This window comes from Apiotrichum porosum, assembly GCF_003942205.1.
Source record: "Apiotrichum porosum strain DSM 27194 chromosome Unknown scaffold_2, whole genome shotgun sequence".
In the NCBI taxonomy this organism is placed as follows: Eukaryota; Fungi; Basidiomycota; class Tremellomycetes; order Trichosporonales; family Trichosporonaceae; genus Apiotrichum; species Apiotrichum porosum.
This window is the reverse complement of record NW_021167109.1, coordinates 2,601,780-2,629,549: the sequence shown is the minus strand read 5'-3', so window position 1 is coordinate 2,629,549 and position 27,770 is coordinate 2,601,780. Positions and strand designations below refer to the sequence as shown.

Here is a 27,770-nt window from a genome sequence, read left to right as displayed (position 1 = left end):
CTTGTGTGTGTGTGTGTGTGTGTTTCTGTTGCGCAGCCTCCACAAAAGCCACCACACACGCGCTGGTCACTGGCCGCTGCAGTCGCTGGCCGCTGGCCCGCTGTCGCCACCCACACACACCGTTCCTTGCAGCGGCTGTTCCTCATCTCTCGGTCTGCAGACACGGCACGACGCATACCAGAGCGCCAGAGCACGGCATAGTAGTGCGACTGTGTAACAGCCCATAGGGGGCCCGGGACACAGGTACACAGGATTCCAACATACGCTGGCATATCCAGATGAACCAGCGACAGTGCCATTCTGACACACGGCGGCACAGCAGCGCGCAGCGAAGCGCTGCTCATTTTGCAGCTGGCGGCAGAAGAAGAGTCATGAGAATGTGAGGTGGACGCCATCACGCCGCCACCCCGATAGCCAGGTGGAGTTTGGTGTCCATGGCCCGTGCGCGCGAAGCATTCAGCAGGGGTGGTCGACCTGTGATCTTGTGAGGCGCTCTGTCTGGGGGGGTGGGTAGATGTCGACGCAGGCAGAGCAGAAGCCGTGCGTGGGTATAGCTGTGGCGGCGCTTGTCAAAGGATGGAACGAGGCGTTGGGGGGGTGATGGGGGTAGAACAATAAACGAGGCTTCAAGGAAGAACAAGAGAGACAGAGAGAGAGAGAGATGGGCCAGAGACACAGGACGCCTGGCGTTCGTCATATTGTACCTCAGGCACAGAGGATAAGGATCTCTGGGATCTCATTGCTAAATCACTGGGCTCACGCCTTTTTGTTCACGCGCCTAATACATTTATCTTTTACGTAATTTGTAGCCCGACATTGACCCCTGTGTGTGACGCAGTGTGCCACGGCGGGGACGCGCGCCATGCACCACGTCGAGCTGGATAGACACCCACACCTGTTTGTCTTGTCTGCTGTTCTGCTCAACGACTACCTCGACACTGTCACAAATGTCCCTCTTTGGCACGCGCTTCTCGTCCGCCGTCACGGCGATCAGGGGAGAGCTCAGCGCCGCGCCTCAGACAGCGAGCGACACCATTATCAAGCTCGTCGACAAGATCCAAACGTCCCCGCTCGTCGATGACCGCCGTACCGCTGTCCTGGGCCTCAAGGGCCTGAGCCGTGACTGGAAGCTCGACGTCGGCAAGGAGGCCTTCCCTTCTCTGCTGGCTGTGCTTGAGCATGACGCTCCTTACAACATCGAGATTGCCAAGGCCGTCCTCGAGACACTCATGGTCCTCTGCGAGACTGCCGAGAAGGTAAGTCGCGTCGTACCGATTTTGAACTAACTTTATAGCCTCAGAAGGATGACCTCGGCCTGCGTCACATTGACATCTTCCTCGAGGTGAGTGCTACCTGCGGTCGTCTTGTCACAGCACCTAATAGCCAGGAACCCAAGCCATTCCACTCGGTCCTTGGACTGTTGTCCGACTCGCCTTCCTTCTACCCACGTTTCTACGCCCTCCAGTTCCTCTCACAGATCCTCACCGCTCGTCCAGGCCTTGCTCAGAGCTACATTCTGTCGGCACCTCCTCCAGGTGTCGATGGCGTTCTCACTGTGCTCGACCCCAAGGCCCCGGCTCCAGGGCAGCAGGGTACCGCAGTGTCTGGCGGTGGAGGCGAGATGCTCCGCAACGAGGCTCTTCTCCTTCTCCCTGCCTTGCTCGCTGGCAATGCCGACTTGCAGAAGATTATCGCATTCTCGGGCGCGTTTGAGAGGACTCTTGACATTATCCGTGCCGAGAACGGGATCGAGGGCGGCATTGTCGTCCAGGACGCATTGACAGTTATCAGCACGCTGCTGCGCTACAATGTTTCCAACCAGGTAAGTTGGCGGCTTACGATTGTGTGCCACAGCTCACACCTCAGAACCTCTTCCGCGAGCTCTCGCTCATGCCTTCCCTTCCTCCCATGCTCCACTTCCCCAGCCCCCTCACTCCCGATGTGCCCGCCCCAGACGCGTTTGCCCTCCAGGACTGGCCGGAGCAAAAGCTCTACAACGCTGGTATGGTGCTCGGTTTGATACGCACACTCGTCGGCGGGCCCGGCGGCAGCAACCAGTCGGCCATGGCCAACGGCGGTGTTACACGCTGCCTTCTCGAGCTGTCGCTGGCTTCCAACGCTCCCAACGGTCTCAAGTGCCAGGCTCTCAACACCCTCACACCCATCATGCTATCGAGCGTCGCCAACCAGGCCCTCCTGTCCACCCTCATGCTCTCGCCCCTCGTCCCGGTTCACGCTGACGAGGAGCACCCGAACGGTGGCTTTATCCGCCTTCCCGCACGCCCAGCAGTCGTTGCGCTCGTGGCGTCGGTCATTGAGGGCGACCCCAGCGCCGGTGGCCATGGCCTCCGTGGCCGTGCTGCCGGTGTCAACATGTTCGAGGTGAGTAGCCTGTTGCTCTAACGTAGGCAATGTGGGGCTGACATTTTTCTAGGCGTATGTGACTGGCAATGACGATGCCCGTATCGGCATCCTGTCGTCCATGGTGCCTCCGCCTGCGGACAACCCGAACGCCAACTTCCCCGATGACCCTCAGTCAGCAGGCTCGCTGATCATGTCGGGTCTGCTCGACTTCCCATCTAGCGAGGCTCCTTTCGACCCGTACCGTCCGCTCTTCTCGTGTCTCCTCCTTGCACACCTCATCCGCAACTCTGAGCACGGCAAGAAGCTGGCTCGCGAGATCTCGTTCCCCTCGGGTGACGCCGACGAGGCTGTGGCAGAAGACGACGACGACCGCGTGTCGCTCCTCCAGCTTATTGTCGGCAACCTCATGATGGCGTCGCGCGAGCAGACGGACGCTGCCAACCGTGCCGCCAAGGAAGGCCACGGCAGCGGCGAGGAGGAGGACTGGACCCGCGTCATTGTCGGCTACCTCGTTCTCCTGTCCACCTGGCTCTGGGACAGCCCCAAGAGCGTCCGCGAGTTCCTTAGCGAGAGTGCCAACCTGCAGGTCGTGAGTGTAGTTGAAGTACGGGTGCTCCATTCAACCACTGACCTCACCCCACAGCTCATCGGCCCGATCACCCAGCCCACCGGTATTGACCCACTTGTGCAAGGCTTGTGCGCGTTCCTCCTCGGTGTCTGCTACGAGTTCAACCGCGAGCCTGGAGAGATTACACGCGCGACATTGCACCCCATCCTGCACTCGCGCATTGGTCCCGACCAGTTTGTGTCGCGCATGGCCCGTCTGCGCGAGGACCCGCGCTTCCGCGCCGTCCAGCCAGACGCGTTCGACACCGAGGGCGAGGACGCCACCGCCGCCGTCCAGAGCGAGGACAATGAGGACACTGAGGAGGGCCTCGAGCTCTGGTTTGACTGGGCGTTTGTGGATTTCTGGAAGAACCACTACTGTAAGTTGCACGTACGTATGAGACACAACTGACACTTCAGACACCATCCAGAGGTCCATCGCTGTCGAGCCGGACGCGGTGCGCGGTCCCCCCGTGGACGATGGCGAGAGCGCCGAGATTATCATGTCGCTCCGCGCCAAGCTCAAGGCACAGACGGACGAGGTGGTGTCCCTCCAGACCCAGCTGAGCAGGAAACAAGACGAGCACGCAAGGGACAAGGAGACCAAGGAGACGCTCAGCAGGGACAAGGACACACTGGTTGCCGAGATTGACTCGCTCACGGCTCAAGTCGCGACCCTCACTGCCGCTGTTGACGCCGCCAAGTCGGGCTCCAACTCTGAACTCGAGACCCTGCGCTCCGACCTCGCCGCTGCCCGCGGCCAAGTGTCGTCGTCGCTCGCCGACTCGGCCGCGCACGCCGAGACCAAGACCCAGCTCGAGACAGTCCGTTCAGAGCTGGACACCGTCCGCGCCGAGCTCGACAGCGTGCGCGCCGAACACGCCGTGACCCTCGACAAGCTCACTGCCAAGGAAGCCGAGCCCGTTCCGGCGCCTGCGCCCGCTGGCCTGTCAGACGAGGACAAGGCGAAATTCGCCCAGCTCGAAGCTGACCTCGCCGAGGAAAAGGACAAGGCAGCCGAGTCGGCCAAGGAGCAAGAGGACCTGCTGGTCCTCCTCGAGGAGCTGAGCCAGAAGCGCAAGCGCGACAAGGCGGCCATGCGCGAAAAGGGCCTGGATGTCAGTGACGACGAGGAGGAGGAAGAGGACGACGACGACGAGTAGAGAGAGATATGGAGAATGAAGCAAGGAAGGGGGAGAGAGAGGATCGTCACGACCAGCCAGAAGGAGTGTACTGGTCAGGTCCATATTGTCATTAGTCATGGGATGTTAGAGCTTGACTCGGATGGAGTGTGGGGGTTGTGTTGTGGGTGCCCGTCGGCATTCACGATGGCTCACCACACGGGGACATGTCGCCCGTCCCAACGCTGTGATGTGAGCCTGGACACGCCCTCATAGACACAACTGGTTCATCTAGCGATCGCTGCTCACAGCCGATACGTATGTTTTTACATGTCTCCGTAGACTATGAATGCGCAAACCACGGGGGCCAGCGATAAGCGGTGAGAGGGGGGGGAACGGGCTTTGGAAAAAAAAGGACAGAACAGAACACTACTTTGAGAAATGATGCTGGTCACGGGGCGCGATTAAAAAGAAAAGAGAAACGAAACAACGCGGGGGTGGTGTGGCCAAGCCGAGCCAGTCATGGTTGTTGACATTTACTGGTGGAGCTTGTAGACGGCGTTGACCTCGTTGTGGTAGTGCTTCTCAATGTGCTTGCGGTTGAGCTTCTGGGCCGCGGTGAGGAAGCCGGTCTCGGGGGTCCACTCGTCCGGGGTGAGGACGACGGCCTCGAGGAGCTCCATGCCCTTGAGACCCTGCTTGACGCCGGTCGAGTTGAGCTCCTTGAGGCAGCCGGCGACGACGGCGGGGTCCTTGCAGAGGTACTCGAGGTCGGACGAGTCCGAGAGGCCGTGCTTCTTGGCAAAGTGGGGGAGACCCACAGGCGAGACCTGGACGATCATGGCGGGCTGGGTGTGCTGCGCGTTGGCAAGGACGGCACCGTTGGCCACAAACGAGCACGACTTGTAGATCGACTCGAGGTGCTCGATGGCAATGTACTCGCCGCCCTGGAGCTTGACGAGGTTCTTGATACGGTCGATGATGGAGAGGGTGCCGTCGGGGTTCCACTGGCCAATGTCACCGGTCTTGAACCAGCCGTCGCTGGTGAAGGCCTCGGCGTCCAGGTCGGGGCGCTTGTAGTAACCCTTGAAGAGCGAGGGGCCGTGGAGATGGACCTCACCCTGGGGAGGCGTGTTGGTGCTCAAGTAGCCGGCCTCGGGGGCGTCGACGAGCTTGATCTCACAGCCGGGGACGGGGCCACCGACACTGTTGTACTGCATCCAGCCGGGGTTGAGGATACAGGCCATGGCAGTGCCCTCAGTCAGACCGTAGCCCTGGATCATCATGACAAGCGCAATGGACAGGAAGTGCTGAGTCGACTTGGAAACGGGGCCACCACCGCTGAAGAGGATCTTCAGGCGGCCACCAGTCTGGGCGCGGACCTGGCTGAAGACGACGCTGTCGGCGAGACCCGAGAGAAGGGGGATGCCGGCCGCCTTGGACTTGAAGGCAGCGTTGAAGACGGCCTTCTTGAGAGCGCTTCCCTGCTCGACCTTGGAGGCAATACCCTTGCGGATAAGCTCCCAGACCTGGGGCACGCCGACCATGATGGTGGGGCGAACCTCCATAATGTCCGACTTGCACTCGCGCACCGAGGCATCGGTGAGGGTCTTGACGCGGCCGTAGGCAATGGGGAGACCAGCAAAGAGGAAGGACATCTCCACGGCAAACTCGAGAATGTGCGCAAGGGGAAGGAAAGCAAGGTAGACGTCATCGGGCGAGAGGTACTCGTAGAGGATGGTCCAGACAGAGCCGACTGGTGCCAGTTAGCAATGTACACCCTGGCGCACGACATGAGGTTTGACTTACCAGCAGCGGTAATGTTGCCGTTGGTGAGAAGCACACCCTTGGGGGTACCGGCTGAAATGGGGTTAGCGGTGATTCCTCCAATCTCACTCTCGCTCTCTCATCGCACTCACTGGAACCCGAGGTGTACATGCAGCAGTAGACGTCATCGCGGTTGGCGGGGATAGCCTCGACCGGCTTCTCGATACCGAGCTTGCGGACCTCGTCGACGTGAACGAGCTGGATACCCTCGCGAACGCTGCGAACCTTGTCGAGAAGGTGGTCGTGGGGCTTGCCGTCGTAAACGATAGTGCGAACAGTGGGGCACTTGTGCAGAATGGTCGAGAGGGTGCCGAGGAGCTCGGCGTTGGTGAACATGGCGCGCACCTCGGTCTCATTGAGGGAGTGAGCAAGACCGTCGGGGCCGAGCGAGTCGTAGGCAGTACAGATGGGGACCGCGTTGAAGGCACAGGCCTGGGCAAGACGCATCCAGTTGGGGCTGTGTTGCGTCAGTGTGTGTGCAATCTTTCGCGCCCGGCCTGCCCAGAACCCTGCTGCGGAACTCACCCAGTCGAGGCGTAGATGTTGAAGAAGGTCTCGTCGGGACCTCCAACACCGAGGGCACGGAGACCAGAGCCAATCTCACGGACCTGCTGCAGAAGCTCGTCGTACGAAATCCAGGACAGAGGAGTGAGCTTGAAGTATTGCCACTTCTTCTTGATGGTCTCCTCCTTGCCGTTGATCATCTTCTTGACATCCTTCTCCTCCGAGATCATGCGCTCAATCTCACGGGAGGCAAGGGCCTTCTTGCTGCCGTGGGTGCGGGCGGCATAGGACAGAACGTCAAAGACGGTGTCGACGCCCTCAGCCGGACCTGCCTCGTCAGCACTGTCTCTTGTATGTGAGCGCCCGACGGCCTCGAGGTTTTGACTGTGTGTCGTGACGTCAAGGCCGAACGGCAGAGGCTGCTCAAGCCCCCCCGTTTCCCATACCCCATTTGAACGACCCCGCTGTGCATCGGCATATGACTCGCGCGGGGTGTAGAGACATGGACAAGGCGCGCCCTCGCCGCTCTGACCGCGGTTGCCGACCCGTTGCTCGCTGAGCGAACGACGGGTGGCAAGTGGGGTGGGGGTGACGACGCGTTTACTCCGGCGTGCAACCCGTTCCCCCCACAAACCGCGGTTCTGAGCTGACAAGCAGGCAGCACTTACGAAGAGTGAGTTCCTTGACCGAGTAAGAGCGGTGGACGCGGGTCTCGCCCTCGGGCTTGGGCTTGTCGGCGTTGACCTCCCACGAAGCGGGCTCGTTGTTCTTGCGGGGAGCCATGGTGGTTGCGAGTTACTGGGAGTAAGGAAGAATGGGAATGGTGGGTGGGAGTGACGAAAGGGAGACGCGGGGGTCGGGGAATACGCAGTGTCCCTGTAGCGGTTTGGGGGAGAGGGTGGCGGGTTGCGGGGGGGGGGGATTGGGTTGCAGCGAACCAAGTTGGGAAAGGTATAGAGGTGGTGCAACTGGGTGCAAGGATGTGGATAGAGAGGGGGTGGGGGGATGGGGGATGGGGGATGTGGGATGCAAAGAGTGCAACACGACATGATATGTATGGGCGGGGTATATGAGGGCTCTGCGCGGCCACAGACGAGAGGAAGAGAGGGGACCGACGGGCCGACGCCAGCCAGCCAGCCAGCCAGCCAGGCGGCTACGCGTGCGGGCGGCACGACGGCGCAACGGCTCTCACATACGGGGGGGCGTCTGGCGCGGCGTGCGGCGTACGCGGCGCGCGCAACGGGGCAGGGGGCGGCACCATCGAGAAAGGAGGAGGACGGCCAAGATCGCAAGACGTGCGTTTGCTTGCTTTGGTCTAGCCACAAAGGCCACAAAGGCCACCGCGGCCGCCCCGCGCCCCGGCCACCCGAATCCAATGAGCCAAGGGATCCGGCCAAGCACACGCCTTTGCGGCAGTTGTGTCTGGCTGTCAGCTGTCGTGCATGTCGTGTGAGAGCCACACGCGCGTTCTGTCATGCTGATATGCTGTCATCCGCCCTCCGCCGAGACACACGCGCCCGAAACTCTGTCTGGTGTCTCCTCGCTCTTTTGTGTTGTCTCTGTGGGCCCGTTCCTTGCGCCGTATACGTAAAAAAAAGCAAATCCGATCTCTTGGGAGTGAGCTCGTGTCTCTTTGTTGTGCGCGACATCCACAGTTTCCCAGTCTAAGACTGTTGCACCAGCAACATGTTCCGGTACCGCGATTCACCCATGATCACCGTCCCCGCCAACGACACGACCCGGCCGCCGGCTGTAGATGAACCGGGAACGATCACGCGCTAGCTTAAAGCCTCAAGCATTAAGCATTTCTCGTTCGCTATCAGCACGGCAGGCACACCATGCACACACCGTGGACAGTCCTGTACACACCATATCGCGGTGAGGCAGTGCTGCAAAAGACGTCAAACATTGCAAACGCTCACGCCCGCCGATGAGCCATGGCCCCCGAGTACGAATTTACGTTTCACATGAACTACTCATTCGGGACAGGTCGTTCACGGGCCGCAAAATCCATCCATACAGCTACAACAGTCATACTTGTCCTTGCCTTACGCAACGAGTCTACCGTTGTACACAGCAGGGCCCCTCAGTCATCAGTCAGCCCCGTGCCTCTGTCGGGAGACCTCGAGACGGCGGGGCGTGGCACGGAGAGGCTTGTGCCAAGGCCACGTCCCAATTCCGTCCAGCTTTGGTGGTGGGCCGCCTTTTCCCGATGACGCCTCTTCCACCCCGAGTCTGCCTAGTACACTGGTACACTGGCCATTGGGTGAGGTGGGGACTGCCGCTCGGCGTCGACTGGGCGTGTAGCATGGCGTACGCCTCCTCTCCAGACTTTGAGCATTCCCTTAAGTTTAACCGCGAAGATGTGGTCACTGGCCACTGGACTGTATGTAACAGGATCCCCCGGCAATGCTTATCCAGCCGGTGAACTACGGGACGGCTGGGCCGGTGCGGCGGATGCCGCCACCAAGAAATCAGTCACCCGCACTGCACGTTGCTATCCATGCAGCTTTGCAGCGTCTGCAGCGCTTGAAAGCCATTCCAGGCCATGGAGACCATGTGACCGCACAGACAACCGTGCACGGTCGGTCCCCAAAACGCTATGAAGAAGCGAGCCAAACGAAAGTTGCCGAATGGAGATGCCACAACCATGTACCCACCGCCACCTTCTGAGCTTCTGTTTTCGACTGTGCGCCGGGCTTGTGGCATCTGAATCATCACGGTCACTCAGACACCACAAGGTGCGTCATGGATCAAGAAACGACCCACGCAATGTACACATGACCAGCTACCCGCCGAGGACGGGTTGCGTCGGATCTCTGGACAATGTGGCTGTGGAATTATGGCAGTCGGCGGCGGCGCCTCTGGGGCCGTGATTTGAACCACTTTGTACTGCTGCCTCAACACGCTATTGACGTTGTTGGATGGCCCCGAGACGGCCCGAAGCGCCGAAGCCCGCCTGAAGTAAAGTATCAAAGGACTTTGATGGTTCCAGCACTCCTTTCTCGCTCTCTCCGGCACGCACATAGACAGTTAGTGAAACTGCGGCAACCTACACCCTACGGTCACGCTGGCTGCTTACCACAGCCAAATCCGGAGCGGTTATTTCCGGCGCCGCAGCAGGTGTGGAGGTTGGATGAATGACCAAGCTACCCAAGGGTCAATGACGACACCCTGCGTTCGAGCGACTTCTTTCCTCACAACATGTCTCGTCGGTCTCTCCTCTCTGTAATCCGACCAGCTGCACGGCTCTCACGCGTATCCCCATCCCTTCGTAGCACAGAGGGCACAGTTCGCAAGCTTCCTTGCCAAACCAACTTTCCAGCCGCCTTCAGCGCCTCGTCAAGGGCGTTCCACACCTCTCACATCCGCCAGAACACCACTCCTCCGAGCATGAAGTGTGTACTCGTCAAGGACGGCCAGGGGCCCGTCGAGAACCTCTACATCGGCGAAGAGGCGACGCCCGAGCCCAAGGCTGGCGAGGTTCAGATCAAGGTGAGCGCGGCTCAGATCCCCATCCAACGAGCCAGTATTGACGCTTTTGTAACAGATCCAGGTCAGTTTTCTCACGCAATACCGAAAGCCGGATTGGCAGACGGCAAGCTCATGCTGTGTCTACAGAACTTTGGTCTCAACCGCATGGATCTCAGCCAGCGTGAGGGCAAGTACCCTCTCCCGCCGCAGGCGTCCAAGACCATCCTGGGCGTTGAGTTCTCTGGCACAGTGACCAAGCTCGGAGAGGGCGCCAGCAAGTACAAGATCGGCGATGAGGTTTTCGGCCTTGCCTTCGGTGTAAGTTCCTACCTTCCTTCTGTCGCCCCCGCCAAACACCGTCGCCGCCCGCTGACGTCTCAACCAGGGCGCGTACGCCGAATACATTTGCAACCCCGAGACCATGCTCATCGCAAAGCCCAAGGAGCTGTCGTTTGTGCAGGCCGCTGCGCTGCCGGAAAACTGGATGACCGGTGCGCCTTGTTGCTTCCCATGGCTCTAACACCACACACCACCACCCGTAACTGACCCCTGTCCAAAGCTTACCAGGCCCTCTTCCTCGAAGGTGGCTTCAAGAAGGGTCAGAACGTGCTCGTTCACGCCGTAAGTGTCGTGTCTGTCGCCATCATTAGTCTCAGCCTCCAGGTCACAGCGCGGCCCTCTACGGCTATTCTCGGAAGGATATGGTGCTGATAGCCGACAGGGTGCGTCGGGCGTTGGTGTTGCCGCGATTCAGCTTGCCCGTGAGTTGTTTTTTTTTTTCGTTGGCCACGTTTGTATCTAGAGCTCCTGTACTAACTGTGCGCCAGTTCACGTCGGAGGGGCTGGCAAGGTGTTCACCACCTGCGGCACCGACGCCAAGGTCGAGTTCCTCAAAGGCGTGGGCGGCAACGACCCTCGCCTGACCGTGATCAACTACCGGACCCAGGGTGAGTACCTCTTTGCACCTTCGTCTGTCTTGCGTCCTGCAGCACGCGTCCACGCGCGTCCAGAGGAACACAGGTACGGTCACGTACCGCCGCCGCCGCCGCACCGCCGTAATGGGCGGGCATTTGAGCGCCACAAAGATAGTGACGTGTGCGGGGGCCGGGACCGAGTAGCGATAGCCACCAAAAGAGGAAAACAGGTTGTGCTGACGTCTTGCACAGACTTTGCCGAGGAGGTGAAGAAGAGCGGTGAGGGTGTCGACCTCATCATCGACTTTGTTGGCAAGGACTACTTCCACCGTAACCTCGAGATCCTCAACCGCGATGGTGCCGTAGTCTACCTCTCCTTCCTCTCGGGAGCCAACGTGGACAAGGTTCCCCTCGCCACCCTCCTCTACAAGCGCCTCACTCTCAAGGGCTCGACGCTTCGCTCTCGCACGGTCGAGTACCAGGCCAAGCTCCTGGACAGCTTCAAGAACGATGCTCTCCCGCTCATCGTCGACGGCAAGATGAAGGTCGAGGTTCACGATGTGGGTGAAAACCGACTAGCGACGTTGCTGACCCATTCAGGTGTACCCATGGACCAAGGTCCAGGACGCTCAGAAGGACATGGCCGCCAACAAGAACAGTGGCAAGGTGGGTTTCAGAAGCAGCTGAAAATGTGCTTACCCATCCCAGATTGTGTTCGAAGTTACCCCTGTTGCCTAGGCGTGTGCAGCTATATGAATCTACTGTGTCGATCCAGTCGTCGCCTTCCCTCCGAGCACCGCGCACCGAGCAGTCCAGTCAGCTCTACGGTGCTGCCTTCCCTCCTCAGAAGCGTCTTCCCTCCCCTGCATCTGGTTGACCTTCCCTCTTGCCACTCACTCATCGCTCGCTCACTCACCCATCCCATTTACTGCATCCACCGAGCTCGCCATGTCAAGCAGCGTGGACGAGCTTCTCCGCAAGCTCGGCCGCGTGCGCGACCCCGCACTCGACGCCCTACCATCTGTCCCCGACCCATTCTCAGGTACCAGCTTTGACCTTGGCGCTACTTTCCCAACGGCAACCTCCCACCGTGACCCCGATCTTGGCCCCACGGAGGAGTCTTCTGCATCCACTCGCCGTCGCTTCCTTGACAGCTCAAGCTCTGTCGATGGCCACGGTTTCTTGAACCACCACGTCGGCGAAATCTGGTCGCCCAGTCGGGCGTTCACTCCGACAATCCCAGCAATCCCCTTCTCTCCTTCTCCCGCCCGCCACCGCCTGGCCACTGCGAACCCTTCCCCCCAACTCAACTTTGGACACAATGCCGTCCCAGGTCCATCATCCATCCCCATCTCCCCTCCCCGTGGTGGGCCATTCCCGTTCTCGTTATCGCCCGAGCCGCGCCGCCACCCTCACCACCCAGATGCAGAGGTGGAGAGCCTACCCACCCCACCCCGCAGCCACTCCAAGAACAATGCCAAGATCGCCTCCATCGCGGGCCCAGCACACACAGTGACAACTTCCTGTGTCATTCCTCTTGCCAGTGGTCACGGCCAGACGACCAGTGGACAAGCGGACCATGTTGCGGCGGTCGCCGCCGGGCCCAGCTCGGCGCGCCACACCAATGCCGCTCCCTCCGCCGGTCCCAGTCGCATCGTCGACCTGAGCGACGACGACGATGACGAGTTTGGCGACGACGATGTGTGGATGGAGAGTGCGCTCGCTGAGGTGAAGAGGGTCGAAGGTGAGCTGAAACACGCTTGCTGAGAATCAGCTGACCACTCAGCCGCCCTTCCCCCTCGAGGAGCCACTGCGTCGCCATACTTCACTCAGGACCAGGCTACCAGTCGTCCTGTCCCAGGCCTCCAGCTGCCTCCTTCACGCAAGAGCTCGACCTCGCCCGCAATCAGCTTCCCCAAGTTGGCTGGATCGCGGCCCAACTCGTCACTCGGTGGACCGCGCCCCAGCCCCGGACCCAGTGTGGCTAAACCCCAGCCCGCCAAGCCTGCCAACCCAGTTGGTAGAAGCAAGAAGGGTGGTCAACTTGTCTCGACGCAGGCTCTTGGTTAGTTGAATGCGGCGGGCGTCCGAAGCTAACTTTGCAGAAACCGCAGCGGAACGTCAGATCTTCTCGTTTGATCACTTCAACGAGATGCAGAGCGCCATCTTCCAGTCGGCCTACGACTCTGAGGAGAACCTCGTCGTCTCGGCGCCTACGGGCTCGGGCAAGACGGTCGTCTTCGAGTTGACCTTTCTCCAGATGCTCAAAGACCCGTCCACCACCTTGCGCCCTCTGGCAATCTACATGGCTCCCACAAAGGTGAGTCAGGTCGCCACCACTTTGGGTCTGACCGACCACAGGCCCTCTGCTACGAGCGTGCGCAGGACTGGCGCAACCGGCTGTCTCCGCTCGAGGTCCAGGTCGCCGAGCTCACTGGTGATTCAAAGATCAACGAGATGTACAGTGTCATTGGAAGCGTGGACTTGATTGTAACGACAGTGGGTGATTCCACCCCGATAGTGTCTGACACACCTAGCCTGAAAAGTGGGATTCGATCACACGGCGCAGCTTCAAGAACAACCCCGTCAACCGTCTCCGGCTCATGATGATTGACGAGGTGCACCTCCTCCACGAGGACCGCGGACCCACCCTGGAGGTCGTGGTTGCTCGTATGAAGAAGGCCACCAGCAACGAGGTCCGCATAGTGGCCGTCTCCGCCTCGGTGAGTGCCACAACAGACGTGCTCTGACACGAGCAGGTGCCCAACATTGACGATGTGGCGCGGTGGATCGGTCCCAAGGATCCTAACCTTTCCAACCCTACTCCAGACTCTATTGACAACATGCCAAAGGCGGCTGTGTTCCAGGTGGGTGGGTAAGACATCGGACATGCTGACCCAACGCAGTTTGGCGACGACTACCGACCCGTTCCCCTCAAACGCTTCACTTACGGCTATGACGCCTACAACGACTTTGCCCTGGCGACCAAGCTTGACAAGGAACTGTTCCCCATACTCGTGCGCCACAGCGATGGTCTTCCCATTGTTGTTTTCTGCCCGACCCGCAAGGCGTGCATGTCAACAGCCGAGGCCATAAACAAGGCCTACGAGGCGGCCTTGGACGGTCGTCGCCGTCTTCCGTGGGATTCTTATAAGAAGTGAGCTGTTATACCCATGCACATTAGCTGACCGAAAACAGCCAGCGCCTCGTCCTCAAGGACCCCAAGGTCCAGGCCCTCACGCGAAACGGCATCGCTGTCCATCACGCCGGCTTGGATATTCTCGACCGCCGCGCCATCGAGCAGGCGTTCAAGGACTCGGCCTTGCACATGCTCGTTGCCACATCGGTAAGTGGGTACACGACGGGTAACACTGACCCACCAGACACTCGCCGTGGGCGTCAACCTCCCTGCTCACCTGGTTGTCATCCAGGGAACGTCAATGTGGAACGGCCAAGCGTTCCGTGACTATGCCGACATTGACATCCAGCAGATGATGGGTCGCGCGGGACGCCCCCAGTTTGATACGTCTGGTACAGTCGTCGTCATGTGCAACACCAACAAGCTTGCCAAGGTAGGTAGTTGCTTGTTACGTGACAGTAAGGCTTACCTTTGCAGTTCCGAGAAATGCTCAACTGTCGAACGGTTCTGGAGAGCCAGCTCCACGAAAACCTGACTGAGCGTGAGGTACCTTCCACAAACTGAAGCTGATCTCCCCAGATATCAACAGCGAGATTGGGCTGGGCACCATTCGGTCTCTGAAGACGGCGCAGGACTGGCTACGAGGGTAAATGATGTTTCAGCCGTCTCAGGCCCTTGGCTGACCATTAGCTCATTCCTTGCCGTCCGTATTCAACAAAACCCCAAGCACTATACAAAAGCTCTTGTCAAAGACCAGTCCAAGACTTGGTGGGAGGCCTTGGACGACTACGTTGAGGTAGGTTCCGTGTCACACTCCTCCGTAACCTACACTGACGTCCCAGAACGCTCTCGAGGACTTGGAGAGTCACGAGTTTGTGGCGCTGAACACTGCAGACGACCATGACGGCGATGAAGTGATCTCCACCAACCTCGGCATGATCATGAGCCAGAACTTCATCTGCTATCACACTGTGGGTTTGTTTTGCGTTTCCAGTGTTAATGTCCAGATGTGCTACATTGTCACAATGGACAAGGATGCCAGTCTGCGGGATCTGATGGAAATTCTTGCCGGCGCCGATGAGTGGGTGTAAACGACCGCCAGGGGTAACACCCACGGACACTGACCCTCCAGGTTCTCCAACTTACGCATTCGTCAAGGCGAAGGAGCAGTGAGTAGTGATCATCAACCACCGCTCATATATCTAGGTCTTGAACAAGCTCCGCGTCAGCCCCGAAGTGCGGTTCCACCTGGATGAAGCTGTCAAGACCTATGCGTGAGTTCAAATGCACCGATGAGGCATGGCCTAACTCTTCAGCGACAAAGTGTTCCTGCATCTTCAGGTCTGCTTTGGCAACATTAGCATGGACAAGTTTGCCACCAAGACTGAGAACGCGTCGCCTTTGCAAACCCAGGTGGTCATCTTCAACTGCGCACCTCGCATAGCTAAGGGTAAGCCTCTAAACTTTACGAGCTGTCCTGACATCAGCCATGTTTCTCGTGGCGGTCGAGAAGAAGTTTGGTGGTGCCGCCCGGTCCGCCTTTGAACTGGTGCGCACAGTAAACGGCAAGGCGTGGGAGGACTCGGCCTCCATCTTTCGTCAGATCGACAAAATTGGTCCCAAGTCAATCACAGTGCTGGGTTCCAATGGCGTTCACTGTGAGTCCAATTTTCGGCGATTTATAGGCTAATATTTCAGCGTGGGACGACCTCATCAAAATGGATCCCGGACGCCTCGAGATGTGGCTCAACCGCCATGCACCTTTTGGCCAGGAGGTTATCGAGCGTGCCAAGGAGTTTCCGCGGTTTACCCTCCATATCGAGTGAGCAGCGGTCTCATGGCAAACAACTGACTTTGAGCAGGCAAGAAGGCGTCGTCGCGTCTCCTAACGAGTACCCCATTCTCCAGATGCGTGTCAAGCTCGAGCATAAGGGAATCCTGGTCCGTAAGGCGGACAAGGGTGTACGACGTGCCAAGTCTATCGAGCGTGACAAGTCGTACAACCTTGTGGTGCTGTTTATTAGCTCCAAGGACAACCGTTTCCTCGATATCAGGAAAATCGAGTAAGTTAGGTAAACTCCCCATAAACGAGTGGATAACTCACCTCTCAGCACTCGCAAGCTCAACGACCGCGCCAAGGAGTTTGTTGTCGAGGCCAAGATTCGACACAGAGACGAGACTGTCATTGCAATTGCAGGAGGTGGGTGCCGTGCCGTCACACTCGCTGACGGACCCAGTTGAAGACAACGCCGGCTTGGCCACCACCGTCGAGTACCGCCCTCGCATCTCTATCACCAAGTTTCCCGATCCGCAACTCGTGCAAGGCGATGATGTGAGCTGGGCCGCACGGGACGGGTAGCTGACGATCCCCAGACCAGCGAAGGGCCCGCAGTCACTGCAGTCACTACTCCCACCCCTGCTCCAACGAGCAATCGCCCCCAGCAGCAAACGTCGGACGAACGCGCTTCTCTTAACGCTCCTGAGCCACCTCGATTCGCCTCTCGCCTGAGTGTATCACGAAACGAAGCACAGTCCAGCAAGGCGTCTGCTCGCCCCGCCAAGGAACCCACGCCTGAGATCTTCGAGATCAGCGACGAGGAGGAGCTCATTGACCTCACTGTTCCTAAGAAGAAGCGCCGTACCCCAAAGCAGGTCACAGAGCTGGTTCCAAGCAAGCGACTCAAGATTTCGTCCATCATCGACGACCTGGCCCTTGAATCTGCCGAGGTTCCACCCAAGCCTCCCCAGCCTTCAAACGTGTCTGAAAAGGTCGCTCAAAAGGTGCCCGCCAAGATTCCGCAGCAGCCCGTCCCCAAGCTCCCCGAGACTGTCCCAGCGTCCCCGCTTGTGCGCCCTCTTGACACCATGATCGACATCACAATGGACGACGAGGACGACGACAAGGCGAGTGTCGACAGCTTTGCCGAGTTTGACCAGTTCTTTGCAAGCCCTTCCTCAGAGCCCCCCAAGCGTCCTGTCTCGCCAGCACTTCCACCAAGCAACTCGATGGCCATTGACGCCACGCTCGCACCGAGGCTCCTCATCTCCAAGATGCCGCCGACCCCCACATCTGCCACTCCGCGTTCGCTTCTGTTCAGCCGCGAGCAGAGGGTGCCAACGCCACTGGCTCGTTCCATCTCTGAAGTGTCCCCCGCACCCGAGTCGTTGGAGGACTGGACGGTGCCAGCGCCAGTCGCCGCCGGTGAGTCTGTTTAGGTGCACCATCACAATTCCACAGCTAACAAACAGTACCTGACGAGCCGCCCCGCGAACCAACCCCGCCGTCGGGCGCTGCAGACGACTTTGACGCCTGGATGCGAGAGCTGCTCGGCGAGTGAAAACGAGGCGAGACGCATGTGGAGCTGAAGATGAATATGTTCATGATTGTGAGATATGCTATGGGCTCGCTCAAGACGAAAACAAAAAGCTCGCTTAGAACCTCGGGTTATACGACCGAACCCTGTTTGCATGTCAGCTGCAGTCCACTGCTCTGCGTAGGATGGACAACTCACTTGGAAAAATAGAATGGCTTCTGGTGCTTGAGTGACAGACCCAGGACCTCGCCCGTGGCGAGGTTGACGGACGAGTATGTTGCCAGGTCAAGCTTGTTCCAGCGGCCACGGTTCGTCTCGCGGAGCGTGAGGTCCATCTCAAACTCGTACTTGCACGTGTCGGCGTCGGGCTCGAGCAGGTCGGTGATAATAACACGGGCGTGTCGCTTTGTCCGCGCTTTGGTCTTCTTCTTTGGGCTCTTGTCAATGACGACGTCGTCGTCGCTGTCGGCGTCCTCGTCCTCCATGTCGGACCGGATCAGCTTCCACCGGCCAAAGTGCAGGCCCTTGCCGCGGATCTTGCGGTTGAGGCTCGGCACGACGTCGGACGGGTGGTCGGTCGTTAAGAAGGAAATGACAGTGCCGTCGGCGTAGAACCGCAAGAAACGGTGGTAGGTGACTGACCATCAGCGCTGTTTCGTCCGTTCTCTGGTTCCAGCAGCGCACTCACTCATATGCGTAATAGTGACCCACTGCTCACCGGCACCAGGACGGATGTAGTGGCAGACAGAGATGTAGCACCCGTCAAGCCTCACTCGCTCCTCCTCGACCAGGGCCGTCCGCCACTCGCCACGATGCCTCCTTGCCAGCTCGCGCGCGCCGACCTGCGGCGGGACCATGGGCGGACGGTAGATGCCCTCGACGATCCGGCGCCACACCGCCGCTTGGGCAGTCAGCCCACGTGCGCGCCAGCACGTCGCTCCCAACGCCTCGATAGACGCCACATCGAGGTGGACAAGGACGGGGTCCATGAGTTCCGCGGGGAGCTTGGCGATGGGGATGGGCAGGTCCTCGCTCTCGGGCTCGAACTGAGCTGTGGACGCGTTGGGCACCGAGTGGAACAGCGCAGTCAGGCGCGAGACGGGGGCGAGTCTGCCCTTGTCGGCCTGTGCGGCGTCCAGGTCGTGGTCGTGGTCGTGGTGTCGCCGCTCATAGTCTGGGTGGACCTGGACATGGCGCGTGAATGCGTACGGCGCATCGACAGGCGCAGCGGGGTCGACAACGTCCGCCGAACTCGCTTCCTCGGCCGCAGCCTCCTCGGCCGCAACCTCTGCAGCAGCCGCCTCGGCTCGCACTTTACGCGCGTACAGCTTGTCCACGCTATCCTCCATCTTGAACGCCTGGCGGTATAACAGCAGAGCGTCGTTCAGTCGGCCTTCCTGCTCGGCCTCGACGGCGCGGGCGTACACGACGACGGCGCCATCGCGGTCCTTGCGGACTTGGGGTGCGCGGAAGGGGATACGCCCCCATGTCGAGGTCGAGGCAATGGCAGTGTCGGGCAGCTCGACGCCGGCGGGTGCGAGCGGACCCGGAAGCTCGATACCTTGACTCGCATCCTTGGGACCATTGACGGCGGCGGCGTCGGAGGCCCCATTTGGTGTCGGCTTTGTCAGCGCCTTCGGGCTCAGGGGGTGGACGAGGGGTGACTTTGTCGGCGAGCTGGCCACCTTGCGTGGCGAGGTAGGGAGAGGGAGAGCAGTAGCTGCAGACGGTGGAGAACGAACGATCTCAGTGTCTTTGCCCTTGCCCTTCCATTTGACAGGTCCAACCTCGACGGTGTGGGCGTCGGAGGCCGAACCAGCACCGGCGACAACGGAGCCGCTGCCGGCGTGCTTTGCCTGGACCTCTTGTTGCCATTCGCGGCGAAAGCGAGCGAGCTCTGCCTCTGCGTCGCGCTCAGAAGAGGACTTGGTGCTCTGCACGCTCTCGGTGAGCGAGAGCGACTCGATCTTTGGTGGGGATAGTGGGACCACCATGGTGGGTGCGATGGCAAGATAAGTGGAGGATTCAGGTCGGATTTATTGAAGCCGTTCGAGCGGTCGTCAATACGCCATTTGGAGCGGGTCTGTTGCCACTCGTCAATCGCCCATCACACCAGATCACCATCCCAACACCCACTCTACGGTCTGCGGCACGTACATTGCCACCATCCAGCGTCTCGACGTGCGCCTATCACCACTTTCTACGGCACTACCACGCACGCCACTCATACACCTCTGCGTGTCACCCGATTCCGTGCAACCCCCCTTCTTCTCGTCTTTCTTCCCCCTCTCGCCCTCCCGGTACCATGTCCGCCCCCCATCTCCCGTCCCCGGCACCATCTCCGTTCACGACCAATGGCTCAGCGCCTGAGGACCCGGCACGCGCCCGCGCCGAGCTCGAGGCGCAGCTCCTGAAGCTCAGCCAGGACCTGTACGAGATGGAGGTCTGCGCCGGAGACGTCACGCCCGGTAGGGAGGACATGGTCCCTCAGTATCTGTGAGTGCTGCAAGAGCGGTGCGGTGAGGATGGAGGAGGGAAACAGTGAGAGATGGATCTCGCGATGACATCGCGGTGCGCCAGCGTCACCCTTCCCCACCTCAGTCACCTGTAATAGCGAAGATCTAACATCCAGTGCCAAGATCAACGCAAGCTTCATCGCTCTCGCAAACATGGCTCCTCAGATCACTGACACGGTCCCGCGCACCATTGTCGAGTGAGTTAAGAAGATACCTTTCATAACTGACACTTCCAAGCCATGTGGACAGGTACAAGAACCCCCACCAGTACACCAAGACTGCGCTCAGCCGCGCGACCGGCGAGAACCAGTACGCCCTGGGACGCGTGTTGGGGTTGGAGGTGCGTAGGGCCGTGCGAGAAGTGTCGCTGGTGGTAGTGGAGGCATAGGAGTGGTGTAGAGCCTTGTGTCTCAACACTGCCGCCTCTACTGTCACCCAACGACCATACATTCGTGTTGGCAGAGCTGGCTCAAACCTAACTTCACAGTCCTTCCGCCGGCAACTGCACGATTCGGTCGAGGAGGCCTTCCCCGGCGTTCCTCTGCCCGAACGGCGACACCACCCCATCAAGCCCGAGCCCGAGCCGGAGACCCAGCCCAACGGCGTGGCAGAGGTCACCGCCACAGGCGTGAACAATGCGGCGGCAAACGGCACCGTGGGTGCGAACGGAAGCGGTACCAACGGGAACACTGGCAGCATCGGCAGCACAAGCTACGGCAACACAGGCTACGGCCACGAGCAAGGCGGAAACGGCTATGGCGGTGGATCGGCCGCGGGGGTGAGTGCGGCGATGGAACAAACGGAAACGGAGGACACCGAGGAGACGATGGAGGTGGTGAGGATTGTGGAAGAAGAGGTGGAACGGGTGGAACGGGTGGAACGGGCCGAGCCGGGGGCTGGCCTTGGGACCGACCCTGCCTCTGAGTTGGGAAGAAGGGACGGAGATGGGGATCACAAGGGAGACAAGGGTACTGTGGAGGAAGACGTTGTGATCAAGTCTGACGGGCTGTAGAGGTAGCCCTAGCTAGATCGCGGCTTTGGTGTCAAGAGCAAGAGAGCAAGAGATTCAAGTGACGGCGTCAAGCACGAGAAGGTAGAGGGGCAGAAGAGCCTGTACAGTAAGACCGGCGTCAATACCCTGCACAGCAATAATACCATAGAACCAGAAACTCGGCGATGTATCCACTTTTATAGACCACTCGTGTCATTTCACTTCTTTCATAGTCTCCACATGGGCTCAACCTTTCGATACAGACAAGATGGACCAAACAGAATTGGGCTCCCTCCCTCCCCTTAGGCAACAGTGACAGCGATGTCCGTGTATTGCAGCACCTTACCGGCCTGGATGAACAGGTTGAGGACGCTGAAGCTGCCTGCAAACCATGATACGGTACGTGCCAGGCCCATGGCGTCTGTTTTTTTTTTTCGTGTCAGCAAGTGGAGGTGGCTTCTGGCGGCTGTTGCCAAGATCCAAAGACGCCGCTTTACTCACTGTTATTACCAAAAACGTAGAGAAGGTTGAACGCCACGCGGGTGCCGAGGTAAAAGGCAGCAGCAGAGTTGAGCTGGTGAGCTGGGAGGCGGGCAAGGTTACCTGCGAGCTGCGGGTGTAAGTAAGGCCAACAGGCGCAGCAAAGCTCACGATGGCACAAGCGAAGAAGGGAAGTCCCCTGCAGACGTTAGCCTGGGACATGGTACTCTCCAACGATCGCGGTCTCTGATCCCATGGTCCACTGATTACTGTGCACCGCACTCATAGGCGGTGAGGGCAGCAGGCTGATTCGCACCATCCGCAGGTCATCGCTCCCGACCTTTACACTGGGGTGTTTCTTGCAACCCCCGAAAACATACAATGTGGACGCTCCCGCAGGTGATTTTATCATAGTGTGTTTCGCGACCCCTCCGTGAACGCACTATATCACCCAAGAGCACGGCGGATTTTGATCACAGTGCGTTTCTCGTCATCCGAGGTATACCCAGTCGGTCGTTCCCGCCGGCCGCTGTTACTCTCACAATGGCACCGGCCGCCGGTAGTCCTCCCAACATAGGCCGCCGACGCACCCAAGAAAGCATAACATAACAACCCAGCAATGACCACTCACAAGAAACCGTTGTCGTTGGCCTGCTCGGCACGGAGGTACTGGCCCTGCTGCTCGGCATTGAGGCCTGTCAAGCCGATGCGCTCACGCGACTTCTTCGGGTTCTGGCCAACGTCAGCTTGACAGTCTGGAGTAGCAAAGGAACCACGACTGGAGGACGCACGCTAAAGTCGAAGCCGGGCTTGTCTGCGCCGTGCTTCAGGTTGAGAAGGCCGACAGCATAGAAGTGAGGGGCAATACTGGTTGGGGGTACAAGCGTAGGTTTATTGGCGGCGAGGGTCAAAGGGAGATGTGCGATGTTAGCTCCGTTACCACAAGACCACTACCAGCAAACGGCGCAAGTGTCCAAGGCCACGATGACGCGCAGTAAGGAAGAAAGCTACGAGATAACGGCTGTTCCGTGCCTTCCTTGCCATTCTGCGCGCCGTGACTTGAGCGACCTATGTCCTGCAGCACACAGGATGCTGCCATTGTCGCTTGATCGCTGTTCGTTGTGGCGCCCCACGGGGGGCGGCGGACTCACGCCAGGACCCAAGCTGCGGGGATGGCGTAAAACGAGAAGTTTGTGGCAGTGTCGAGGCCGACGATCATGGCTGTCTGTGATGGAGGAGGAACGAGGTAGAGTTCAAGGATATGGGGAACCCATGAGCAACATTCGGGCAGGAGCGACGCGGGCTGTTGGCTGTGCGCTGTGGGCAGTGGACCATCCCAAGAGGCCGGAATGGCCGGAACGACGTCATTGCGCGTTGGTCAGGCAGGCAAACGGACGCTGCCACACGCCGTTATCGCCGTATTACCGCCCTTGTCCGTGGCTCTCAGCTGAGATTTCCGAGAGTGTCGTAGAGATACCAGCAATCGACAGCATAGACACACAAAAACACAGCGAGCACCCATCACCATGCCTCGTCTCCCCCTCGCATCCTCCTCCCGTCTCACTATCGGTGTCGCCCCTCGCGCCGCTCGTGCCTACGCGGCTCCCGTGGCCACCGGCGCCCTCGACGTTCGTGCCGACGTCCTCCGTGCCACTCTTTACCCTTCCGACGGTGTCAACCCCAACTCGTCTTCCCCCATCGGCGCCCGTCACACCAAGTACGCCGAGCGCCTCGCCCACATCCTCCCCAGTGTCGACGCCCACGAGACCATTGAGCGCGCGTGGGCGCTGTACCGCCGTCGCCAGCGTGACGCTCGTGAGCGTGCGCTGAGTGCCAAGTTTGACGCCATGGCCGACGCGTGTGCCGAGCTCGAGAGCGTGTCCGTCGGCGAGCACAAGGCCCTGTACGACCGCGCAATGGTCCGCATGGCCCATGGAGCGGCCGCCAACGTCGCTGCTGCGCAGGGTGTTGCGCAGGGCAGGAAGAAGACCCCCGAGAGCAGGTGGAAGGAGGCCAGGCCCGAGGGTCTCGTCCCCCGCGAGGCTTGGGTGCCCACCGAGACCCGCGGCAAGGGCTGGAACTACGAGTGGACTCGTCCCGAGAACTAGAGGTGAGTAGAGCTGCGCCAACATGGCTAAAGATGGCAAGCTGACTCGCGCAGTTTCTGTGACCACCCATCATTTTGACACCCAGTCAGACCCACAACCCTTCATGACATAGCATGCACACATACCCGCTCGCAAACGGTCACACGGTGGTTCTCTGGTGGCCCACTTGGTGTCATTTATGCTCGACACGAATCTGAGCCTCTGACTGACTTGGGCCCCTTGCGCGCGGCACGTCCACGGCTTTACTGAAGCAGGTACAACGACAACGGGTTCATGTTTTAACACTGCAAAGCGGGCCTCGGCCATGCCCAGCGGAACTCTACACCAGATATCGGCATCATCACTCGTCGTCGTCCGAGACCTTGACCTTGATGTCGTCGTCCGAGTCTTCGACCTTGACCTTGCGCTTCTTGCTGGGGCCTCCGGCGTTCTTCTCCTTCTTGACCTTCTTAGGCGCTCCGCCGGCGCCGCCACCACGAGCGGTGCTGTTGGCAGCGACCTCGTCATCGACAATGTCGGGTCGGCCCTGGGCGGCAGCGAGCTTCTTGAGCATTTGCTGGATCTTCTGGTTGATACGACTGCCGCCGTTACCAGCAACATCCTCGAGGCCGGTCGTGGCGTAGATGTTGCGACGGTTGGCGAGGACGGTGGCCACGACAGCGCGGAGCAGGGCGGTCTGGAAGGGGAGTGGGGTTAGTGAGGTGAGCGAGCGGTGGGTGGTGGTGGTGGTGGTGGTGGGAGCACTCGCTCTACTCACGTCGTGCTCGGGCGTCCACTTGGCAGAGGGTGACGCGGCGGCGGGCATGGTTGCGGATTGGTGGACGTGGAGTAGGAGTAGGAGTGGTTGTGTGTGAAGCGTGAGGCTAGGTGGGAGTAATGTGTGGGAGAGATGAGGACAAGTGAAGAGAGGATGTGTCGAAAGTGAGGGCCGCCCCACGTCCTCATATACCACTCACGGACAAGATGACCGCATGCACATTCATCAAGCATCAGCCATGCCCACTACATCACGTATCACACGATCAACACCAGACATACGCCCGTGCCCTCCCCCCGCCGGGCATTCATTCACTGGTCACTCTCGCCGGTGCGGTATCCGCTGTCACTCTCGCTGCTGCTTCTCTTCTCCTGCTTGACAGGTGGTTTGGACTTGCTGCCTGGCTCCTTCTTGACTCCCGGTTCCTTCTTGACGCGTTTCTTGGGCGGCGCACTGTCTGCATCGGCACGCCCACGCCCAGCGGCCTTGACCTTTGCCAGTTCGGCATCCACAACGTCCGCATACTCGGTACCACACATGCGGCGGAGGGCGGCCTGGACTTTCTTGTTGATGCGCTCGCCGCCGTGGTCGCCCACAGACTCGAGACCGGGGGAAGCGTATATGTCGCGACGCGAGGTCAGGAGGCGCGCCGTCATGGCTGAGAGAAGTGCGCGCTGAGCGTCAGGTACTTTGCTCCCACTGCTGAGCTGGACTGTAGCGAGATACGCCACTCACGTCGTGTTCCGGCGACCACTGCTCTTTGGCTGGCTGGCGGCTGCGCTTTGACTCTGTGGGCGAGGACGACCCCGAGGGTTTCTTATCTTGCATCGTCGTGGTTTGGGTGAAGAAAGAGAGACTTGGGGGTATGGAGGGGTGAAGGAGGGTTGAGCAGTGGGAGAAGCTGAGAACACCCCGTGGCGCCCCCAGTGCCAACAACGGCTGGGAAAAGGGAGGGCTGGTGTGGTCGTCCCATGTCCTCGACTTCTTTCCCCATGGCCCTGCAGGCAGACAGGATGTGCAAGGAGGAAAGGGATGTGGAAACTTCTCATTGAGATACATTGTGCATCATGCATGGGAGCAGATCGGGGATGTACTCATCTCATGTCAGTACCCAGAAGTACGCTGGGCTGTGAACGGTGGCGGACAGGGCCAAGGCCTTTTGCCACCGGCCACCGAGCTTCAAACCTATATCTGATCTTGAGGATTGCAGTCCGCCTGACAAGTGATGGGCCTCCAACTCGAATAACTTGCGTACTTGGGGGCAATGAGTGGTGGGTTCTCTGCTCGCCCCATGCCAAGCACTTGCCCTGCCGCAGAAAATGGCCCCCCGGGCTGCCCCACCCAGGTCACACACTCGTCGCCATATCCCGCAATGGTGGCGATAGAACCAGGGGGGACATCACGGTCGTGGTGATGGGATCTTGACAGCACTGTGTATGCATACCTCCTTCTTGACGACTTTGTTCGTCCTTCTCCTTCTTGCACACGCGGGCTGCTCGTCCCCCTTGTGCACAGGGGCACAATAAGAAAGGGCAGTCTTGGGAGTGTGGCAGCTTCGCACCATGACTGACACTGACCGAGGCGAGAACCATCAACTGTCCCCAGAAGACAGAGGGCAGCCTTGGGATGGGGAAATGGGAGTGAAAACACGCAAGCGCACGGAATGCCCAGAGTGCCCGGGAGTGGGACGAGGCTACCCGACCATGAAGGTATATCAACTCCTCCTTCGCAACTCTGCTTTCTCTTTCAACAATCATCCCATCAACAATTCACAGAACCTCCGTATAACACTACCTTCTACCGACAGCTTCAAGTAGTCACAACCACCCTTACCACAAACTTTATCCTACATCAACAGCAATGGCCGGTGACAAGAAGCCCCTCCCCGTTATTGGCACCATTGCCGCTGTCGGCACCAAGATCAAGGCCACTGTCGTTGGTCTTCTTCCCAAGGTGAGTGCAGGTTCCAGTTCTCGTTCCTTGAGGGTCTACAAAAGAGAGGGGGGCAAGAGACGAGAAGGAGGCACGACTTTCTTGCCCTGCCTGCAGGCCGAGTCGGTGGCAAAGGTGGTGGCAAATGGTTTGATGGGAATGAGGCGGCGACACGAAATCACCCGCAGTCCCACGGATCCACAACGCCACTCGCAGTCACGTCCCCTTCCCCCATCACTCTCTCCCAGTTGTACCGCACGCGGGATGCACACCTGACTCGGAAAAGAAGAAGTGATCGTCCCATCCGCCACTTTCGAGCTAGCGACACATCCACTTCCGATTTCCGCGACTCATGAGCGAGGACATGCCATGACATCCTGTGAATAGGGGACGAGAAGACGAGAGTAATCCTGGGGGTCAGAAGCGGGGGGCCGGGGATGGAGCTGGGGTGAGTCTGGGGGCTTGGGGCCTTAATGATACATAATCGATGTCATGTCATGTTCTCGTACCGCAGCTGCTGGTGCACGTGCCAACCAGAGGCGGTCAGCCGTCAGGCTGCAAACTGATCAAGCGAAGCGACCACAAGTGCCCAGTGGGGGAGAGAGACCAGATCTGCGCTAAGACAGAGGTTCGGTGGCACGGTGGCAAGGAGGCTTGGCGATAAGACTGATCACATGTCGGACACCGCATGCTTCTTGCCCCAAACGTCTGCCACTTCGGCCACGGCTCAGTTGGGTAAGGGGCTTTGCCAGCATTGCACTGATCACTCGTAAGCTGACGCTAAGACTCTCAAGTTGGTTCCCAAATGTTCACGAGGGACAACAGGGCCACGCACTATGCCTGGATACGACTTTGGCGGCCGATCCGCCACTTTGGTAATCGGGTGACAGTGTCCACCCAGTTACACAGCATGTGGTGTCCTCATCGGACAGTTGCACGTCACATCATCCTATTCTGCGTGAGGATGCGCCCATGTTGAAAGTCAGCAGACGCTCTTCGACACGCCCTTTCCCTTGGAAACTGCCAAGACCACCATGGAATCGAATCCGAGTTTCTCGCTCATTCATTTTCCCATCAACCCACCACCAATACCGCCCACCATGCCTCCCCGCACCAAGCGCAAGGCCAGTGAGAGCGAGATTGAGGAGAAGAAGCCCGTAAGCCCATCACTGCGCCACTGCCCCGTTCCTCCTTTCAAATATGCCAATATGCTGACTGCCCTATTCAGAGCACCAAGAAGGCTCGCCGCCCACGCACCGAATGGTCGGCCGCTGAGGAGGCGTACCTTGTGGACGTGATCAACGCGACTATCGCTTCGTCTGGCGGACTCTGGTCGCTGATCAAGAACCACCCCGAGATTGGCCAGCGTTCCAACTTTGGTGTCAAGAAGCACTGGGACGGCATGGTGAGTTCTGTTGGGTCGTTCTCAGCTCAGGCCTGAGGTTGGTTGCTCACCACATACACAGTGCGGCCGCATTTTGGCCGACCTGAAAGACACTTCCACGGCCAAGGCCGGTAACAAGGGCAAGGGCAAGGAGCCCAATGGCAAACAGGACGTCAAGCCCAAGATGGAGTTCGAGGACTCGGAATAGTGATGTGATTAGACGGTTGTTGTAGCTAGGCAGGTGTCGGATCCTCACGACATGTCAATACCAGTCTGGTCGATCACCAAAGGGGCACAGGCGGCTACGTGTCCATTGCACATCCATCCAGAAGAGCGAGG

At 59.4% G+C, this 27,770-nt stretch overlaps 11 protein-coding genes across 11 annotated transcripts; 6 read left to right on the top strand and 5 right to left on the bottom strand.

Annotated features, from left to right (window-relative positions):
- Positions 1-947: 947 nt before the first annotated feature.
- Positions 948-4,133, top strand: EHS24_005033 (uncharacterized protein; the record flags this gene model as incomplete). The annotated part of the gene is made up of 7 exons (XM_028620574.1): positions 948-1,256; positions 1,295-1,342; positions 1,388-1,822; positions 1,867-2,382; positions 2,435-2,953; positions 3,008-3,350; positions 3,391-4,133. The coding sequence occupies 7 exons, from the start codon at positions 948-950 to the stop codon at positions 4,131-4,133; spliced, it is 2,913 nt and encodes a 970-aa protein (XP_028479546.1).
- Positions 4,134-4,627: 494 nt separating this feature from the next.
- On the bottom strand, positions 4,628-7,205 carry FAA4_1 (long-chain fatty acid-CoA ligase; the record flags this gene model as incomplete). Its single annotated transcript, XM_028620573.1, has 5 exons — positions 4,628-5,847; positions 5,901-5,951; positions 6,011-6,375; positions 6,444-6,750; positions 7,091-7,205. The coding sequence occupies 5 exons, from the start codon at positions 7,203-7,205 to the stop codon at positions 4,628-4,630; spliced, it is 2,058 nt and encodes a 685-aa protein (XP_028479545.1).
- A 2,610-nt stretch (positions 7,206-9,815) lies between these two features.
- EHS24_005031 (uncharacterized protein) lies at positions 9,816-11,548 on the top strand (the record flags this gene model as incomplete). Its single annotated transcript, XM_028620572.1, has 10 exons — positions 9,816-9,917; positions 9,973-9,978; positions 10,044-10,214; positions 10,282-10,387; positions 10,456-10,517; positions 10,567-10,657; positions 10,724-10,843; positions 11,063-11,370; positions 11,411-11,476; positions 11,519-11,548. The coding sequence occupies 10 exons, from the start codon at positions 9,816-9,818 to the stop codon at positions 11,546-11,548; spliced, it is 1,062 nt and encodes a 353-aa protein (XP_028479544.1).
- A 210-nt stretch (positions 11,549-11,758) lies between these two features.
- MER3 (Sec63) lies at positions 11,759-17,287 on the top strand (the record flags this gene model as incomplete). The annotated part of the gene is made up of 24 exons (XM_028620571.1): positions 11,759-12,554; positions 12,597-12,875; positions 12,916-13,130; positions 13,172-13,309; positions 13,348-13,533; positions 13,570-13,677; positions 13,717-13,967; positions 14,009-14,156; positions 14,194-14,382; positions 14,427-14,490; positions 14,529-14,595; positions 14,640-14,745; positions 14,792-14,920; positions 14,957-15,030; positions 15,082-15,118; positions 15,156-15,223; positions 15,266-15,399; positions 15,437-15,607; positions 15,648-15,771; positions 15,812-16,012; positions 16,061-16,149; positions 16,187-16,281; positions 16,323-17,151; positions 17,199-17,287. The coding sequence occupies 24 exons, from the start codon at positions 11,759-11,761 to the stop codon at positions 17,285-17,287; spliced, it is 4,587 nt and encodes a 1,528-aa protein (XP_028479543.1).
- A 94-nt stretch (positions 17,288-17,381) lies between these two features.
- Positions 17,382-19,257, bottom strand: EHS24_005029 (uncharacterized protein; the record flags this gene model as incomplete). Its single annotated transcript, XM_028620570.1, has 3 exons — positions 17,382-17,409; positions 17,462-17,900; positions 17,952-19,257. 3 exons carry the CDS (start codon positions 19,255-19,257, stop codon positions 17,382-17,384), a joined length of 1,773 nt encoding a protein of 590 aa, XP_028479542.1.
- Positions 19,258-19,568: 311 nt separating this feature from the next.
- Positions 19,569-20,791, top strand: EHS24_005028 (uncharacterized protein; the record flags this gene model as incomplete). Its single annotated transcript, XM_028620569.1, has 4 exons — positions 19,569-19,759; positions 19,878-19,976; positions 20,017-20,119; positions 20,267-20,791. 4 exons carry the CDS (start codon positions 19,569-19,571, stop codon positions 20,789-20,791), a joined length of 918 nt encoding a protein of 305 aa, XP_028479541.1.
- Positions 20,792-21,072: 281 nt separating this feature from the next.
- EHS24_005027 (uncharacterized protein) lies at positions 21,073-22,469 on the bottom strand (the record flags this gene model as incomplete). The annotated part of the gene is made up of 6 exons (XM_028620568.1): positions 21,073-21,152; positions 21,272-21,380; positions 21,422-21,449; positions 21,882-21,982; positions 22,042-22,117; positions 22,402-22,469. The coding sequence occupies 6 exons, from the start codon at positions 22,467-22,469 to the stop codon at positions 21,073-21,075; spliced, it is 462 nt and encodes a 153-aa protein (XP_028479540.1).
- Positions 22,470-22,776: 307 nt separating this feature from the next.
- Positions 22,777-23,358, top strand: EHS24_005026 (uncharacterized protein; the record flags this gene model as incomplete). The annotated part of the gene is made up of 1 exon (XM_028620567.1): positions 22,777-23,358. One exon carries the CDS (start codon positions 22,777-22,779, stop codon positions 23,356-23,358), a length of 582 nt encoding a protein of 193 aa, XP_028479539.1.
- A 340-nt stretch (positions 23,359-23,698) lies between these two features.
- Positions 23,699-24,163, bottom strand: EHS24_005025 (uncharacterized protein; the record flags this gene model as incomplete). The annotated part of the gene is made up of 2 exons (XM_028620566.1): positions 23,699-24,034; positions 24,116-24,163. 2 exons carry the CDS (start codon positions 24,161-24,163, stop codon positions 23,699-23,701), a joined length of 384 nt encoding a protein of 127 aa, XP_028479538.1.
- Positions 24,164-24,426: 263 nt separating this feature from the next.
- EHS24_005024 (uncharacterized protein) lies at positions 24,427-24,771 on the bottom strand (the record flags this gene model as incomplete). The annotated part of the gene is made up of 1 exon (XM_028620565.1): positions 24,427-24,771. The coding sequence occupies one exon, from the start codon at positions 24,769-24,771 to the stop codon at positions 24,427-24,429; it is 345 nt and encodes a 114-aa protein (XP_028479537.1).
- A 2,376-nt stretch (positions 24,772-27,147) lies between these two features.
- Positions 27,148-27,639, top strand: EHS24_005023 (uncharacterized protein; the record flags this gene model as incomplete). Its single annotated transcript, XM_028620564.1, has 3 exons — positions 27,148-27,204; positions 27,276-27,452; positions 27,514-27,639. 3 exons carry the CDS (start codon positions 27,148-27,150, stop codon positions 27,637-27,639), a joined length of 360 nt encoding a protein of 119 aa, XP_028479536.1.
- Between the last annotated feature and the right edge of the window lie 131 nt (positions 27,640-27,770).